At 43.6% G+C, this 16,231-nt stretch overlaps 1 protein-coding gene across 5 annotated transcripts in view; it reads left to right on the forward strand.

Annotated features, from left to right (window-relative positions):
* fam91a1 (family with sequence similarity 91 member A1) overlaps positions 1–5,187 on the forward strand; it is an 89,313-nt gene extending 84,126 nt beyond the window's left edge. For 3 of the 5 annotated variants that reach the window (XM_080734914.1, XM_080734915.1, XM_080734918.1), the window contains 2 exons: positions 515–584; positions 2,892–5,187. In XM_080734914.1, the coding sequence (XP_080591040.1) occupies positions 515–584; positions 2,892–3,092 (271 nt within the window). In that variant the 3' untranslated portion in view covers positions 3,093–5,187. Of the gene's footprint in view, positions 1–514; positions 585–2,883 lie in introns of all 5 variants that reach the window. The other 2 variants (XM_080734916.1, XM_080734917.1) reach the window with 1 other exon arrangement.
* Positions 5,188–16,231: the final 11,044 nt, after the last annotated feature.

Genomic DNA, 16,231 nt, shown 5'->3' on the forward strand with positions numbered 1-16,231 from the left:
ACTATTTATTTACCCCCCCTAACCATTGAGAGCGCGCCGAGTGTCGAAGCCGAGCTCAGCTTGAACCTTTGCTGCAGGCACGTGCACACATAGACATCAAAGGGGGCTTAAGCCCCTGTCTGTAAAAAAGTGCCCTCTCCAGACTGAATGCAGTTTTTACTATGGTGAAAGGAATGCAAATGCCCTCTTTCCATGCCATACCTGAAGGCAGCATTCAAGAGAATTACCTTGTCCAAACTCTCCTGAACTTGAATGCAGCATCGTCTTTTGAAAGACTTGCCCTCTCTGTGTAGAAATCCATGTCGTTACGCCACATATCCAGTATTCACTTGATTATGCTTAGTTCAGTGTTGCATCACGCACCGAAAATAGCCGACCTTCAAGCTCGCAGTGCGACGTGTTGTGAGCTTGGAGGTCTGCTATTTTCCATATTTTCACCAAAAGGCCCTTTTAGAAATTTCAGCCCCTGCCTCTCTAAAATTCTCTGCACGTCCCTGCTTTGCTGTGCTTTCAGCCTCCAGGAGCTGCTGCTCTCCAGCCGGAAGCTGTCATTGAAGGTTCTGAGTTTTGTTCAATCATTCCAGGTAAGAACGCCCTCCCTTTATCTCTCTCTCTATCTCAGTGGTTTTCAAAGTGGGTAACGGGGCACCCTGGGGTGCCGTGATGGCAGTCCAGGGGTGCTGCGAGATAATTTGATAATAGTTGGAATTTATTTGGACGCTTGAAAGAATATTTAGTATCATTTAAAAAATGAATAGGCCTACAAAGTTATTTTCAGTCAGTTCTAACCAAAATGGCTATTATCTCAATGTTTTCCACGCAACATAATCACTAAAATATCGTCATTGTCAGGCAGAAACCTCGTATCTCCAAGTTTCAAATGTGTACGTCTTTTGGTAAAGCAAAGCCCTGCTTCATCATACAAGACTGTCGCACAAAATTAGTGAAAACAGCCGATCTACAAGCACACAACGCCTCGCATCGCGAGGCGTTGTGTGCTTGTGGATCTGCTGTTTTCACTAGTTTAGTGCATTTTATAGATGATGAATACAAAACGAACGGTTTTGGACATGCAAGGTTTCCACCCGACAACGACGATATGCTATAAGGTGCTTGGAGTGAAAATTATAATGTAGGGCCCAGGGGTGCCTCGGATTAAAAACATATTTATGGGGTGCCCTGAGACAAAAAAAGTTTGGGAACCCCTGCTCTCTCTCTCTCTCTCTCCTCTCTCTCTCTCTCTCTCTCTCTCTTCTCTCTCTCTCTCTCTCTCTCTCTCTCTCTCTCTCTCTCTCTCTCTCTCTCTCTCTCTCTCTCTCTCTCTCTGTCTCTCTCATTCGCCACTTGAGACCACTCGCTGCTCACATGGACGAATAACAAGCTAGACTCAAGGTAACAAGTAGCCAGTCATGCAGTAGCTTAGCTTAAATAATGCTATCCGGTTGACCTTCAACTTCAGATTCTTCATCTATTCTTCATTCTACATAACAAGTTCACAGGTGTAGAAGAGATTATTTTCTTTGTACAAGCTCCCAGTGTTTTGCATAAAAATGGTCAAAGGAAACAAAGTCAGAATGTCAAATATAGTACTGTCCATAGATGTACGGTCCAAAATACTAAGTAGAAAAGATGCAGAATGTCTGTATACCAGCTCAGTGGCCTTGTGTTTAAAGCCCTGTGTTTAACCCATTCAGAACGGGTACACGGTACTGTGTATTATTATTTTATGCTTTAACTATTGAAAAATAGCAGATATACAAGCTCACAGCGCGGCACCGAGTGCCGCGCTGCGAGCTTGTAGATCTGCTATTTTTGAAAAATCGTGAAAATTATAATTTTGACCCCGATCCTATAAGTGTCTTTTGAATCCTTCTAAGGTTTTTTGAAAAACCTATGTTTCTATGTCAGCAATCTGGCCAGCCATCGTGTCAAAGAAAAGGTCCTTTTCCCTTAACTGGAGCTCAGTTAGTCTGTTCTTGAGAGACAACTAAATTTATGTCAGTGGTTCTCAAACCTTTTCATGTGAAGGACCCCCAAAATTATATGTATTTGGCCACGGACCCGCATCTCAAAATATTTAGTTCCAGGGACCACCCAGAAGCAAAGAAAAAAAAAACGTTCGCTTTAAAAATACATTATATTCAAATATTTGCCCACATTTTCACGACTTTTTCAAAAATAGCAGATCTACAAGCTTGCAGCACGGCACTCGGTGCCGTGTTGCGAGCTTGTATATCTGCTATTTTTCAATAGTTAAAGCATCCAATAATTTTAGGCTTTACCCAAAGCACACCTGCTTGGCACTCAGCATTAACGGCTACATCTGCTGTACTTCAAGCTGCCTCATGCTGAGGGGAAACAAGAGAGATCAATGGCATCTATGGGCCACATGCCTCAGGAACCGCTCGTTCTCAAGGCTACTTAGAGCATATTGTATTGTATTGTAAGCGTGTGCGTGTGTGTGTGTGTGTGTGTGTGTGTGTGTGTGTCTGTGTGTGTCTGTGTGTGTCTGTGTGTGCACGCGGCGCGCACGCCTGTATTACTATATGTGTGAGGGCCACATGTCCCCACAGGTATAGCAGAAGTGCGAGAGGGCCATTTACCTGCTTCTCACAAGAGAAATGGCTGTTATGGTTGAAACGATGTTTAGTCAGGCTTACAATTATGTAGATAAAGATTCAGGTCAGTAATAGACGTTTAGAGGATAGGATTTAGGCTTAGATCACACTCGCAAATGACCTGTATTTATTGTGAGGACCAGTTAATCGCTCATTTACAGTAGCAGATGACCTAGAAGAACCGAGCATCCTTTGTCATTCCTGAACCCCCTCCCACCCCGCCGCTATGCTCCAGCCTGTGACCCGGTGCCCTCTGTTTTGGCAGGACGGCAGCCAGTCGGCCGACCCCGACAGTGGCGTGTCGGGACCCCTCAGTCAGCCCCCTGCCGAGTCCGGCGTGCCCCTGCCCGCCCTCAACCTGCTGTTCAAGGACGGCCAGCTGCGGGAGTGGAGCGGCCGGGCGCCGCCACCGCTGGACATCACCGCGCTGCAGAAGGACCAACAAGCCACATAGAAACCAACCGCTTGAAATGAAACGAAAGAAACTAAAACAAACAAACAATCCCGGCCCCCTCGCGTTCGGACGTCACAGGGGAAGGGATTTCTCCAACAACAACAAGAGCGCCGCCCATCTCCAAGCAGTGGTTCTCAAAGTGGTCCTTGTGGGTGTGGGGGGGAGGGTTCCAGGGGGTCCCCAGCTAAATTATCGGATGGTTAGGAACCAAATTGACCCTAAAGGCCTGTCCATACTTTGACCAAAACCACCCTCAAAAGGTCCGGTTCGACTACAAAATGACTCCACTCAGAACTTCTGAAAAGCATTAGACCGAATGAGAGTTCGGAAATTTGCACGTCGGAAAGTCCAACTCACCGAACATTTCGGTCACAGTATGGACAGGCCTTTATAGGGGTCTGTAACTCCGAAAGAGTACATTCGTACACAGTTATCGGGGGCCCGTGGCCTAACGCATACCAATCTAAGGGTCTTTGAAATAAAAAAACAAAATGTTTGAGAACCACTGATCTACCGGATCTCCCCCGTGTCCAATTGAAAACGCTGACCTTCAGTAGCCCCCCCCCCCCCCCCCTCCCTCCCTCCCTCCCCACCACCACCTGCCTCCGTAATACAGCCATATAGGAAATGAAGCTTCACGAAATGCACCCCCCAGCCTCCTCCTCCTCAACCAATGAGGAAGCCTCAAGATAGACTATCATAAACTGTTTCCCACCCATAAGTCATTCCCATGCGATTGCTCCTGTTGTGTCTACAACGCAGTATTGTCTATTTAAGTGGTGCAGTTATTGCCATATAACTATGTATAGTCGGCGTCGGGCAGAAACCTTGTATGTCCCAAACCATTCCTTTTCAGGAAATGTACAAAAGAGCCTGTGTTCCAATGGTCCCAGTGTAGTTATTAGCTAGTATTAACACGTTTTTTGTTAAAGGTGATACACCATGAAATTTCACTTTTCCTATTTTAAAACCTTTTTTTGGGGTCCCACTAGCACCTTCTATCCTCACAAAGTCCCATTTCTGACCGTTGTGTCTTTCTCTGGTTTTGGGAAGGCGGAGGTTAAAAGCATCCCACGGGTTCTCAAAACAGGCTGTCCAGATTTGCTGCCGTCGCTGACGTCATCGACGGCCGTTTTTGAAGAAAAAAAAAATCTAAAATTATTTTTTCAAAATATATATTTTTTTTTTCAAAAAAATGTTTTTTTTTTGTTTTTTGTTTTTCAAAACAATTTTGGGAGGGGGGTGGCGCATTTCAGGCCAAAGGTGGTACTGCAGCTGAAAATGCTCTGAGAGCCATTCAAAAATGAGAGAGGCTCTCTATTCAGGAGTGGTAATTTAGCCTCAAACCTTTTGAAAAACGTTTTTGGGACATAAGCAATATGACATAAATACTTTTTAAATGCATGGTGTATCACCTTTAATACTTTCCGTTGGTTAGATATGTATGAAACCCAACAGACACACGTTCAGCCCGGCGGCCCTGTTTTGCGCATGTCGTTCTAGGTGAACATTTTCAGAGTTGTTCAAAAAGTGTCTCAAAGAATTGCGGACATTTACATGCTAGATCTACAAGCTCAAAGCACGTTGTGAGCTCACAGATTTTCACTACATTTTGAGCTGCACTTTCGTACGACAAAGTGTAAAATAGTGCAAAAATATATAATAATAAAACATGACAAAAATGAAATGTGGGCGATTACAAGGTTTCTGGCCGACAGAAACGATACACAGTGTGTAGATCAGTGGTTCTCAAAGTGAATTTCAGGGACTCTCTAGGTTCCTTTATGGAGGTCTAAATTGACCCTTACAAGTCTGTAACTTTGACAGTGTACAACATGGAACCAAATGGACCCGTTAGCGTTCCATTTGTACACGGTCAAAGTTAAGGGGCGACCTTCAACTTTCAAAGTTTGGGAACCACTGGTGTAGATGGTTCTAGTACAGCTTGTAACCAGGATGATGGGGTTATATATGCAGATTATCCTTGAAGACATTATGCATCACAGGACCAAGTCTTTTGGGCTGACCAATACTGTCTCACATCCAATGACCCTGTGCATGAGAGCGTAGCACAAAAAACTGCACCACAAACAGGCACACTTCCTCACTACTTTATTATCATGAATTTGGGGTGGGTAGGGGGAGGGGGGGTGGGTATTGTTCTGATTTGCACTGTCCAGGTGACTTCCTTTTTGTCTGTTTACTTTTTTTTTTTTACATATCTGCGCTTGTCGGGTGGAAACCTTGTCCAAACCTTGTTAACCTTGTCAGAAATTAAAAAAAGAAAAAGAACCTGCGTCCCAGTGGGTCCAATGTCGTTAGTATTTAGTCAACAGCACTCTTTTATACAGGTTGGTTAAATATTCATAAACCACAATGACAGACTTCTCAAAATCTTTCAGAAATGGCGTGAATAGCTTTGTCTATTTACGATACCTTTGCACAACATTCTTGTACGAGTACAACAAGTAGGCTTTCGTGAAGAGAAAACAAACTCACAAGGTTTCTGCCCTACAAAAGATATGGTCCCTTGCATTAATGGTTAATATTTCAGGACTGTACAGTACTTCATTTGCCACTTGCTAGTGTTTGAGCTTGGAACTCAACATGGGGCTGAATTCACCTTTGCATGTCAAGAGGAACCTGCGGATACTGTATTTATCACATGGTTTTCATGAAACATTTCCCTTTCGTACGAAGGGACACCAAAGACCAAATATTTAGATTTCTTTTTCCTTTGTTGATTTTCGCCTTTTTTTTCCTGTTTCAGTGTCCTTATATTATTTCATTTAATTTTGCTGCCTTATTACGTTAGTCGGCCAGTACAAGCGAGCACATCTCTAATCGAGTTCATGTGTTAGATTTTTCTACATTCAATTATGTTTTCTTCTCGAGCGACTTGTGTGCAATTGAAGTAGGCTTTCTGTCCGATATAAATCGATAATCAAAAAAAATAATAATAATAATTGCATCGACTCAGAAACTTTACCTTTTGAGAAGTAGGAACGGGATTAGGCCGACGGTAGCAGGAAGGCAACAGACGAGGCTGCGTTTGTGACCCGGGCCTGTTGCCATCGCTGCTTGCCAGGTTTTGTCCCCCTCCCCCAATCGATGGGCTCGGCTCCAGATAGCGTGCGGTGCGATGCTGCCAGGGACGTGCTGGGCCCCTGATTCAGCCCGGGAAAAAGAGTTGGAGAGGCCCTCATTGCACGCTATCGAGAGAGATCTCTCTCTATAGCGCTGCCGCTATACTCAAAGATTTGCCATTTCAGATCATGACAAGCCAGTGGGCCAATTACTGTACGTGAGTTGTATTTCGTCGTTGTCGGGTGGAAACCTTGTATGTCCAAAACCGTTTGTTTTGTATTTATCATTTTAAAAATGATTTAAACTAGTGAAAACAGCCGATCTACAAGCACACAACGTGTGCTTGTAGATCTGCTGTTTTCACTACTTTTGTGCAAACGGGCTTGTATGATGAAGCAGGGCTTTGCTTTGCGAAAAAATTTATACATTTGAAACTTGGAGATACAAGGTTTCTGCCCGGCAGTGATGATTTACTTTTTTGGCCGCCCAGCCCCCAAAATGGAACGAAGGCCAACATTTTATTTTAAATTTTTTCCTAATCGCCGGCCTGGACCGGCCGGGAATGAACCGGCCGTTCTGGAGTTGTCCCGCTTTTCCCAATGGCCAGCACGTCCCTGGGTGCGGTGCTGCACACTCTTGGCCGGCCCGCCAGCCTCTACTCTCCAAGGGATTCTGTTTACAACCATGTTTAGTTTTTGGGTCTTTTTTTTTTCTCTCTTCTTGTCTTTCACAAATAGGTTTTGTAGTCCGCAGAGGGGTAGGCGACATTCTCACAGACCCCAGGGGACACAAAATGCTGATGTCACAGAGACATCGCGTTGGCCCAGAAAACCGTCTGATGTCAAAGACACAAGTTTCTCCGCGTGGCTCAGAGCACAAGGGGTTTAAGTGTGCCCTGCATTTGGAGTGCCGACCCCATTTTTATCGAATTTATTATTATTAGAGGCTTAGTTTTCTTTTTATGAATTTGCCCTCTACCGATTGTTTTACCCGCAGTTTTTGTCGTTGTTTTCAAATAATAACGTGACAGTGACTTAGGTGAAGAAAAAAAAAGTGACTTAACAGGTCCTGTTGAAGCATGACGAACTGTGTAGAGACTGTTGTGTGTGTTGTGTTGGTGTGTGTGTGTGCGTGCGCGTGTGTTTATTGTGCCCCATCTACGCCTCACCAGTAACTTTTTTGTACCCCCTCCCCTTTCACAATGGAAGCCCTACAAGCGTGTCCGACCCCTCCCTTTCAAGCTCCCATTTAGCCTGATTTATATGTCGCCGTACAGCGGTGTCACTCTCCAAAAAATAGCCGATCTGTAAGCCTATGACGAGTTGCATCTACGGCGCGTCATGGGCTTGTAGATCAGCTATTTCCGGCGTGCAACACCATCATGCGGGCGGAACATAAATTAGGCATAAACGAAACGTCCCTTTCCCCTATGCCACCAGTATTTAAAGAAAAAAAGATCAATTCCTGCTAGTTTTATATGTTGACCTACAATTTTAGGAAAGTATTTGTTGTAGTTTGTCTGATGGGACTCTGGGATATTATGGACGGGAATAATAACGACGATGCTCTTGTAAATGATACGGATTTAGCAAAGAATGAAAACATGGAAAAGTGACATTCCTCAACTACATATTATACAGTACCCCCTCCACCACTACCTTCCCACTCCTGAGATATGTGTCATTATTATTATTATTGTTATTATTCCTACAAATGAAAGTGTAAAAAAAGAAGAAGAATATGAAAATATAAATAAATATGTAAAAAGAAAAAAAGCCAGAAAACATGTCCTATACCCCCCACCCCCACCTCCCTCTGAAACTGCTTTCATTGGTGTAATGGTTCTGTGGATTTCTTTTTTCTCCACAGGGGGGGGGGGGGTTGTCATTTGTAAAACTTGGACCGCGTCCGCTGCTACATGACAAGTCTCTGCCCTCCTGTGCCCCCACCCCCCACCCCCAATACACACACACACACACACACACACACACCCTACCCTCCCCCCCACCCTCTTTGAGTCGTCGCCAGTCACATTACGTTGACATTTAAGGCCATACCTCTGTGGATTTTGTGTTGTTGTTTTTCTCCGAGCCAGGTGGAACAGATGGTGCCCAAGACGCCGGCGCCCCGGATGCCCCCTCCATCTGCCTTCGAGAATAGGCTGCACTTTGCTCACCTACGCGTTAAGAACAATTTATAACCGGTTGTGCTGCCGGTGTCGCGCAAGCTAAAATAGCCGATCTGCAAGCTCACGCTGCAAGTCGTCGCTGTGTGATTTTGTAGATCGGCTATACTTTTGGCACCCCAACAACACCCGTGCGCCAGTAAGCGTAGCTCAGGCTTTCAAAGGAAGGGAGAGATGGGGACAAGGAAAAAAAGGGCAATCTATTTATTTTTTAAGATATTTTTGGGGCTTTTCCCTGCCTTTTATTTATATACTCCACAGCAGAAGAGAGACAGGAAACTGGGAGAGAGAGTCGTGGAGTGACACACAGCAAATGGTCCATCATCGGATTCGGGAATTGCCTCGGTGTCGAGCATCAGAGCCTATGTGGTGTTGCGCCTTAACCGCTCGGCTAACGGCGCCTCAAAAAGAGCCATCTAAAAACAGCAGCAGGTCGGTGCCAGAACTAACACATACAGTATGCTTACAACTCACCTGACATGTTACAAATCCAGGGATAAGCGCTGGCACTTTTGGGTGAAGGTGAAGACGTCGTCGCCTCGTGGGCTGCGTTTCGGCCCCCCGGCGGTGCCCCCCCGCCAGACAGGTGCTGCCCTGCCTAATTGACTCTCGTCTCCCAGGTCTACGCGCTCCAGTAATTTCCAGGCACCGCAAATTACCACGTGTCACCAGGGGGGGCACCAAGGGCATAAACTGGGTCACGCCACCCGAGGATGACGGGCTCCAGTATAAGCAGGGGTGTCGCACCAATTTCTGTGCCCTGGGTACTTTTAACTATTGGAAAATAACAGATATACAAGCTCACAGAGCGGCACCAAGTGCCGCGCTGCGAGCTTGTAGATCTGCTATTTTTGAAAAATCACGAAAAGTCTTTCAAATCCTTCTAAGGTTTTTTTGAAAAACCTATGTTTCTATGTCAGTGGTGCTCAAACTTTTTCATGTGAAGGACCCCCAAAAGGATATGTATTTGGCCACGGACCCCCATTTCAAAATATTTCGTTCCAGGGACCCCCCAGAGCAAAGATTTGCACACTTTTTCACAACTTTTCAAAAATAGCAGATCTACAAGCTTGCGTGAAAAATAGCAGATCTACAAGCTTGAGTGGCACTCGCTGCCACGCTGTGAGCTTGTATATTTGCTATTTTTCTATAGCTGAAGTATAAAATAATTAAGGCCCCTCTACCATGGGCCCTAATAACTCAGTCCCACTTTCCCCCCCTTGTGACGCCCCTGATGACAGGCTCCAGTAAGCAGTGAAAGGAAGCCGCTTGGCTTGGCGCTTATACAGAATATACACCAGCCATGTGCTCCCCTAGCCTGTGCTGTCCGCCTCGTTCCGTAGTAAAAACACATTGAGTAGTAGCCTAGTGTTTAATGCATGTGGTTGCATTATTTCAGCCCCGCAGATAGACGGGCCTTTATTGATCCCAAGGGAAACGCAGGCTGTTGTCATAGCAGCCCTGCAGTAAGGATAAAACAGCTGTACAGGTATGGGTAGAAGAAGACATGCACAGAATAAGTAATAACACCGGTACAAATAGGATAACAATATAAAAGACGGCATAGCCTACAGTAACATCTGACCTGGCCCTCTGCGCCTGGGCTGGTTAGGTGTGCATAGTATATTGCATCTAAGGTATGCAATATCTAAGGTACAGGCTTTTGAAAGTTATGGACTAGCAGAATTAAGGGGTTATATCTAGGGTAACTATATGTAGAGGTTACATACATACATCATCCACATCCTTCAATGTGCATGACATATCTACTAGGGGTGCAACAACGGAATATCAAACCGAAAGCCCTGCACCGAACCAAATTACCCTGTACCGAACAATACTATACCACTCAGCATTCCCCTGGAACCCCCTCCGCAGAGCCCACTTAGAGAACCACTACCCTAGAGGTTGGGTACCATATTGTTCAAAGTTAAAACAAAAAAAATACGTAGTTATAAAAATACATTTATAAATCAAGGACATTTCTGTTTATTTTTTGTATTGAAAAAGTATCGAACCATGACACCAAAATATTGAACCAAACGGAACCGTACATTTTGTAAACCGTTGCACCCTTAATATCCACTGTATGATGTATGACTCCACATTTGGGCAAGGTTTCAGCCCGATCCAAGCCTCATTGAATTCCATCCATTATAAAAAAGTATAAAACATAATAACAAAGTTGTGATACTCCTGTGGCCTATACCGACACTGTAGGCCAGAGAAGAAATTTGGTGCTGATCAATTCAGCCGATTGTGAGATTATTTACAGACATACTGCTTCCAGCAGATGGAAAATTGTTGTACAGTATGCACATCCCCACAGTTCTTTTAAAAACTGTGCTGGACCAAAATTATTAAAGTAAAAAGAAGGAAATGTCGGCACATGATAAACTGCTCTCACATGCTTTATTTAATCAACAAACCAGAATGTTTGGCCCATGCAAGTGCTTCATCAGGTTGTAGTTAGAACATGATGAAGCACTTGCATGGGCAAAACAATGTTCTTGTTTGTTAATAAAATAAAGCAATAGTTTATCCTGTGGTGGACATGTCCTTCTTTTTAGCCTCCTGCAGAGCCACGCCATGAAAACTACTACTGAACCAAAGTCTTGGTCGACTATAAGACCAAAGTGATGGATTAATCGACTATAAATGGTAAATGGTGCATTTATATATATATTTACAATGATTGTGCATTACATTCAGCCATTGACACACATTCATACACCGAGGGCAGAGGAAAGAGCTTTTTCTGGAGCAATTAGGGGTTCAGTGTCTTGCTCAAGGACACTTTGACACTAACTCTGGTGGAGCCCGGGATCGAACTGGGAACCTTCCAGTTCCCAAGTGGCCGCTCTACCTCCTGAGCCACTGCTGCCCCGACTATGAGGCGAAAGCCCTAAAAAAAAAGACGGCATGTTGACAGGGAAAGTTACTAACTTGAGACTTTGGCTGTTATAGACACTGACTCAACAGTGACGCAGAGCTGAGGAGGTGATGAGGCCACGGTGGAATCTTGCGTATTATAATTCCAGTGCTGGCTTATCTGTATTTGACATCTTTGCGTCGCCACAGGCCTGGAACCTGCATGAAGTATGAGTTTTCATCTCAAGACGGGCAATGACTCATCTCACGTCTTCTTATCTGGCCAGTGCATGATTGGTTGCCGCTTATCTATCTGTGGTGTCATCGGCCATGTGCACGGTCCGTTATTTTCAACTTCCTCCAGAGAAACGCCACTATCAGATGTACACTACGCCTATCAATGTCCACACTTGCAGCAGACGTGCTTCTACTTGTCTTGAGTACTTGGTGAAATCTGTCATTCTGATCTCTTAACCACTTTAAACCTAGGGTCCTTGGTCTTGTTATTATAGGTGAAGATCTTCAGAAATGTTCACATTCCATATATAGTAATTTTTGATATAGTATAGTATTGTACTCAACTGGATACTTTTGGGAAATGCAATGTTTTCAGAATAGCCTTCGGTTTTGCTGTTTGACACTAGGAGGACATTCCATTTAAATTTGCTTTGAACCACTTTCCCATCTTTCAATCTTTTTTCCAAGTCAGTCTTTCAGAAAGCGTTTGCATATAGAAAATAAGATCATCACTTTTGGATCACATCACTGAACTGGATCGGATAGGATCGCACTCATATTGAAATATATATGGTCAGGGCTACTTTTGTACTTACTTGAGTAGTTTTCAACACAATATATTGAGTAATATATCAAGTATCAAGTAACTACTTGAGTAGGATATTCTACTCTTTCCACCTCTGCATGTTGGTGCTCGTCTTGAATGAAAATCCAATTTTAGGCCTGGCCTTTGTGACCCAGATATCGTATGTTTTATTAAAGGACTAAACAAACCCAGCATATAATTTGCACTGGGTTTAGGGGGAAATGAAAAACATGTTCTTGCGTAAACGCAAACCAATATAGCCCCACCTCTCAGTTCATGTATAGATTAATGTGGCCTCCTAATCTGTCCCATCCATTTCGCCTGAAGAAGTCGCACACTGTGACAGTCATACTGTAGTAGGTAAACAGACAGACATTTTTGATAATAGTCGCTGTCGGACAGAAAACCTGCATACCTGTATACATATTTCATGTATACAAACGTTTCATGTTTTTTCCTTTTTTTCTTTAATATATTATGCCCTAAAAAGGCCTACTTTATTATTTGCAGCTGAAATAGTCCCATCTAAAAGCTCACATTGTAGGCTATTGCATCGCAATGAGTGAGTTTGTATATCGTCTATTTTTGGAGCGGTGAAAGCGCTCCCAATAGACAGGTATGTCCGTGGGTATGTCCGTGGCTGGGTGGCTGGGTGGGTGGCTGGCTGGCTGGCTGGCTGGCCGTGTCCGTAGCCTGGCAATACCTTGAGTGGCCACACACAACAGACTAGTTAAAGGAGGGGCGCTGTTTTGTGCAGGCCAGGCACACTCACCACTCACTCACAGGCACAGTTTACAGTTTACAGTTTAGGCATTTAGCAACACACACAGGGTATAGCTGCTCAGATTCACCGCTCCACTTCGAACCGAGGTTTGATTTTCTTATTATAACACACTTTCGCTTATAATGACATGCCAAAAAGGGGACGCCAGGCCAGCTTGAATCTTATCAACTCTGTGTCTGTGGCTTTTAATGAATATTTAAGCAATGGAAAGTATTAACAGTCTAATCTTATACTTTCTGAAAAGTAACAATTTTGGACATTCAAGGTTTCCACCTGCCAGATAGGATATCATCACTGTCAGGCAGAATCCTTTGAAATGAGTTTCAAATGTGTATGTTTATTCTTATTTTTTTTTGTAAATTAAAGCCCTAGTTCATACAAGACTGTCGCACAAAACTAGTGAAAACAGCAGATCTACAAGCATAGCCTGGGGCCAGCCTAGATACTAATGCATCTAGCTAACTAACTGCAGTATCTATCTTGTTTCCCTACCTTGTTTTAACATGGCTGGGGATGTCTAGCTGAGCTAGGCTACTACAAGCACACAACGCCTCGCATCGCGAGGCGTTGTGTGCTTCTAGATCGGCTATTTTCACTATTTTAAATCCTTTTTAAAATGACATAAATACAACCAATGTTTGTTTTGGACATACAAGGTTTCCACCCAACAACAAGCATCTATAATATCTTTGACCCTGCAGGGGGTGTGTGAGCTCCTGGAGGCTCCACCGCTAGAGCCCAGCTGAAGATTGAGGTCAGGGGGAAGCTGTGTTTATGCATCCTGTCTGCCCTGGTGGTGCTAATGGTGTACAGACCCCCCCTCTCTCTATCTCACCCTCACCCTCCCCTCCCTCCTCACTCGCTGTCGTCTTGTCCACAGTTTAAAGCTACAATCTGAAAGTTTTGTGTCCTCTCCTGACAAGAGAGAGGAAGGTTTTGTTTATTTCATCTCGAGACGATGCACGCACGCACAACCGCAAAACAATCTTGACAGGTGCAGCGTTCATGAAAAACGGCAAATGAAGAAGATCCGCACTCTGTTTTGAAAGCTCCCTAAAAAATCGTGAATTTATTAGAATAGCATAACGTTTCAACTCAAAATGTGATGCTGTTCCACTCAACGCTTTGGGGAGCTTTCAAAACAGAATGCGGGTTTCTTTTTTAATCTTTCACATTATTTATTTTTTACCTTTTATTTATACAGGAACTCTCGTAGATACCTGAGGTCTCATTCTCAAGAGACACCTGGTAGGCTGTTAACACTCGGGATTCGAACCTGCGTGGATCTCCCCCGTGGGAAAGCAAATGTCTCTACCTCTCATTCTAAAGGGAATCCACCTCTTGGCCAAGGGAGATAGTGGACTTATGGGCTTCATGCGGTGCTAGCCTACTTGTCAACCCGTTCCAGTATGTAGGTCAGTGGCCTCCAAACTTTTCAGCTCAAAACACAAAAGAGAAATCAGACGTTTGCCCGGGACCCGAACTACATTTGTAGGCCTGAACATATTATTACGCAATATTTTATGCTTTAAATATTAAAAAATAGCAGATATAGAAGCTCGCCGCGCTGCGAGCTTGTAGATCTGCTATTTTTGGAAAATCTTGAAAATGTGTGCAAATCTTTGAATATTTTGACCCGATTCTTTAAGTGTCTTCTAAATCCTTCTAAGTTTTTTTTTTCTTTTTTAACTATGTTTCTGGTAGTGGTTCTCAAAATGTTTCATGCCAAGGACCCCCAAAACTACATATATTTGGCCACGGACCCCATCTCAAAATATGTTGTTCCAAAATATTGTATCAGGGACCCCCCAGAAGCAAATATTTGAGTTACAAATGTTCACTTTCAAAAAGATATATTCAAAGACTTGCAAAAAAAATAATATATATAGGCATATACGGTATATATATATCACGGTTTTTAAAAAATAGCAGATCTACAAGCTCGCAGCGCGGCACCGAGCTTGTATATCTGCTATTTTTCACTGGTTAAAGCATTCAATAATTCTAGGCCTAAATGGGTTAAAGGGGAACTAGGCACGTCTGTGTGTATACAAACACATTCCCTCCTCCCCCTCCCCTCTATGACAGGCATCAAACTGGTAGTTCTCTTGTGTCTCGTGCTTTCATTGATAAGAGAGATCACTAACGAGCACTTGACACTTTTATGGCCAATTCAATTACCTCAGTTCACAACCCCTTTGAAGTTCAAAGGGAGCAATTATGAGCTCTGGCCAGATCGCCCTGACAAAAACATCCCTCCAAGGGATGAATGTCAACATAAACAGTGGAATAGAAGCAAAATACAGCCAGTGGGATGTGTCTTTTTGCAAGGAAACACCCCAGTGACTGATAAAGGGAAACAACTGCAATTTTTTTTAATATACATATATATTAATAATAGTCTTAAAGTTACCTAGTTTCCCTTTAACATTCTTAAACATTTGTTTTCTATTTTATGGAATATCTTAGATCTTTCTTTTATTTATTAATGAAATTACTTTCTGCATAGGGTTAGGGTTTTTTATTCAAGAATATCTTTCCTTTTTGAGTAATATTTTTTTATGTTTTGAAACAATAAGTAACAACACATTTTAGGACACCAAAAATTAAGGGACCCATAAATGGCTCCTGGCCCAGTGTTTGGGAACCAGTGCTGTATACAGTAGGTGTCCTTCCTGAATCCTGATGCTAACCTAACCACTGCACGTCTGCACATGTGCTTATATTGTATTAACATAAAGATTGGTTAAAAGACCACGTTATTAATTGAAATAACCCCCGGATTGCAGCTTTAGCACTTTATGTTTTCATCTCAAGCCTGTCACACACACACACACACACACACACACACACACACACACACACACACACACACACACACCATTACTCATTTCTCAGTACATCTCCCACTCACTCACACACACACACACACACACACACACACACACACACACACACACACACACACACGCACACGCACATGCACATGCACACACATCAAGACAGGTGTTTCCCACAAAGAAGCAGCTGCAAGGTGCCATTTTCGGGGGCACGCTGTGCACATTCACCCTTGCCTGTGGGATACATGATGAGGAAATGGCCCCCGTGCCTCCGAGCCAGTTGTGGCGTTGCTTTGGATTGCTTACGCAGATCAGATGCCACTACACATGTAATTGAGACATTGTGGTCCCACCGGGAGGGAGCCAGTGACAGCATGGGTTGCTGTGACAGACAGGTGGGAACAGTAAACATGTCCCCATCATCATCATCATCATCATCATCATACAATTAGGGCTTGGCTACGATGTGGACAAAATTAAATATAATAATCCTTATTGTTGTTTTTGCTTTTCACCTCTTTTTTCCCACCACAATTTAGTGGTTCATTATGCCAATTTATTCCTCCCTA

Source organism: Nannobrachium achirus (genome assembly GCF_963921795.1).
Source record: "Nannobrachium achirus genome assembly, chromosome: 10".
NCBI lineage: Eukaryota > Metazoa > Chordata > Actinopteri > Myctophiformes > Myctophidae > Nannobrachium > Nannobrachium achirus.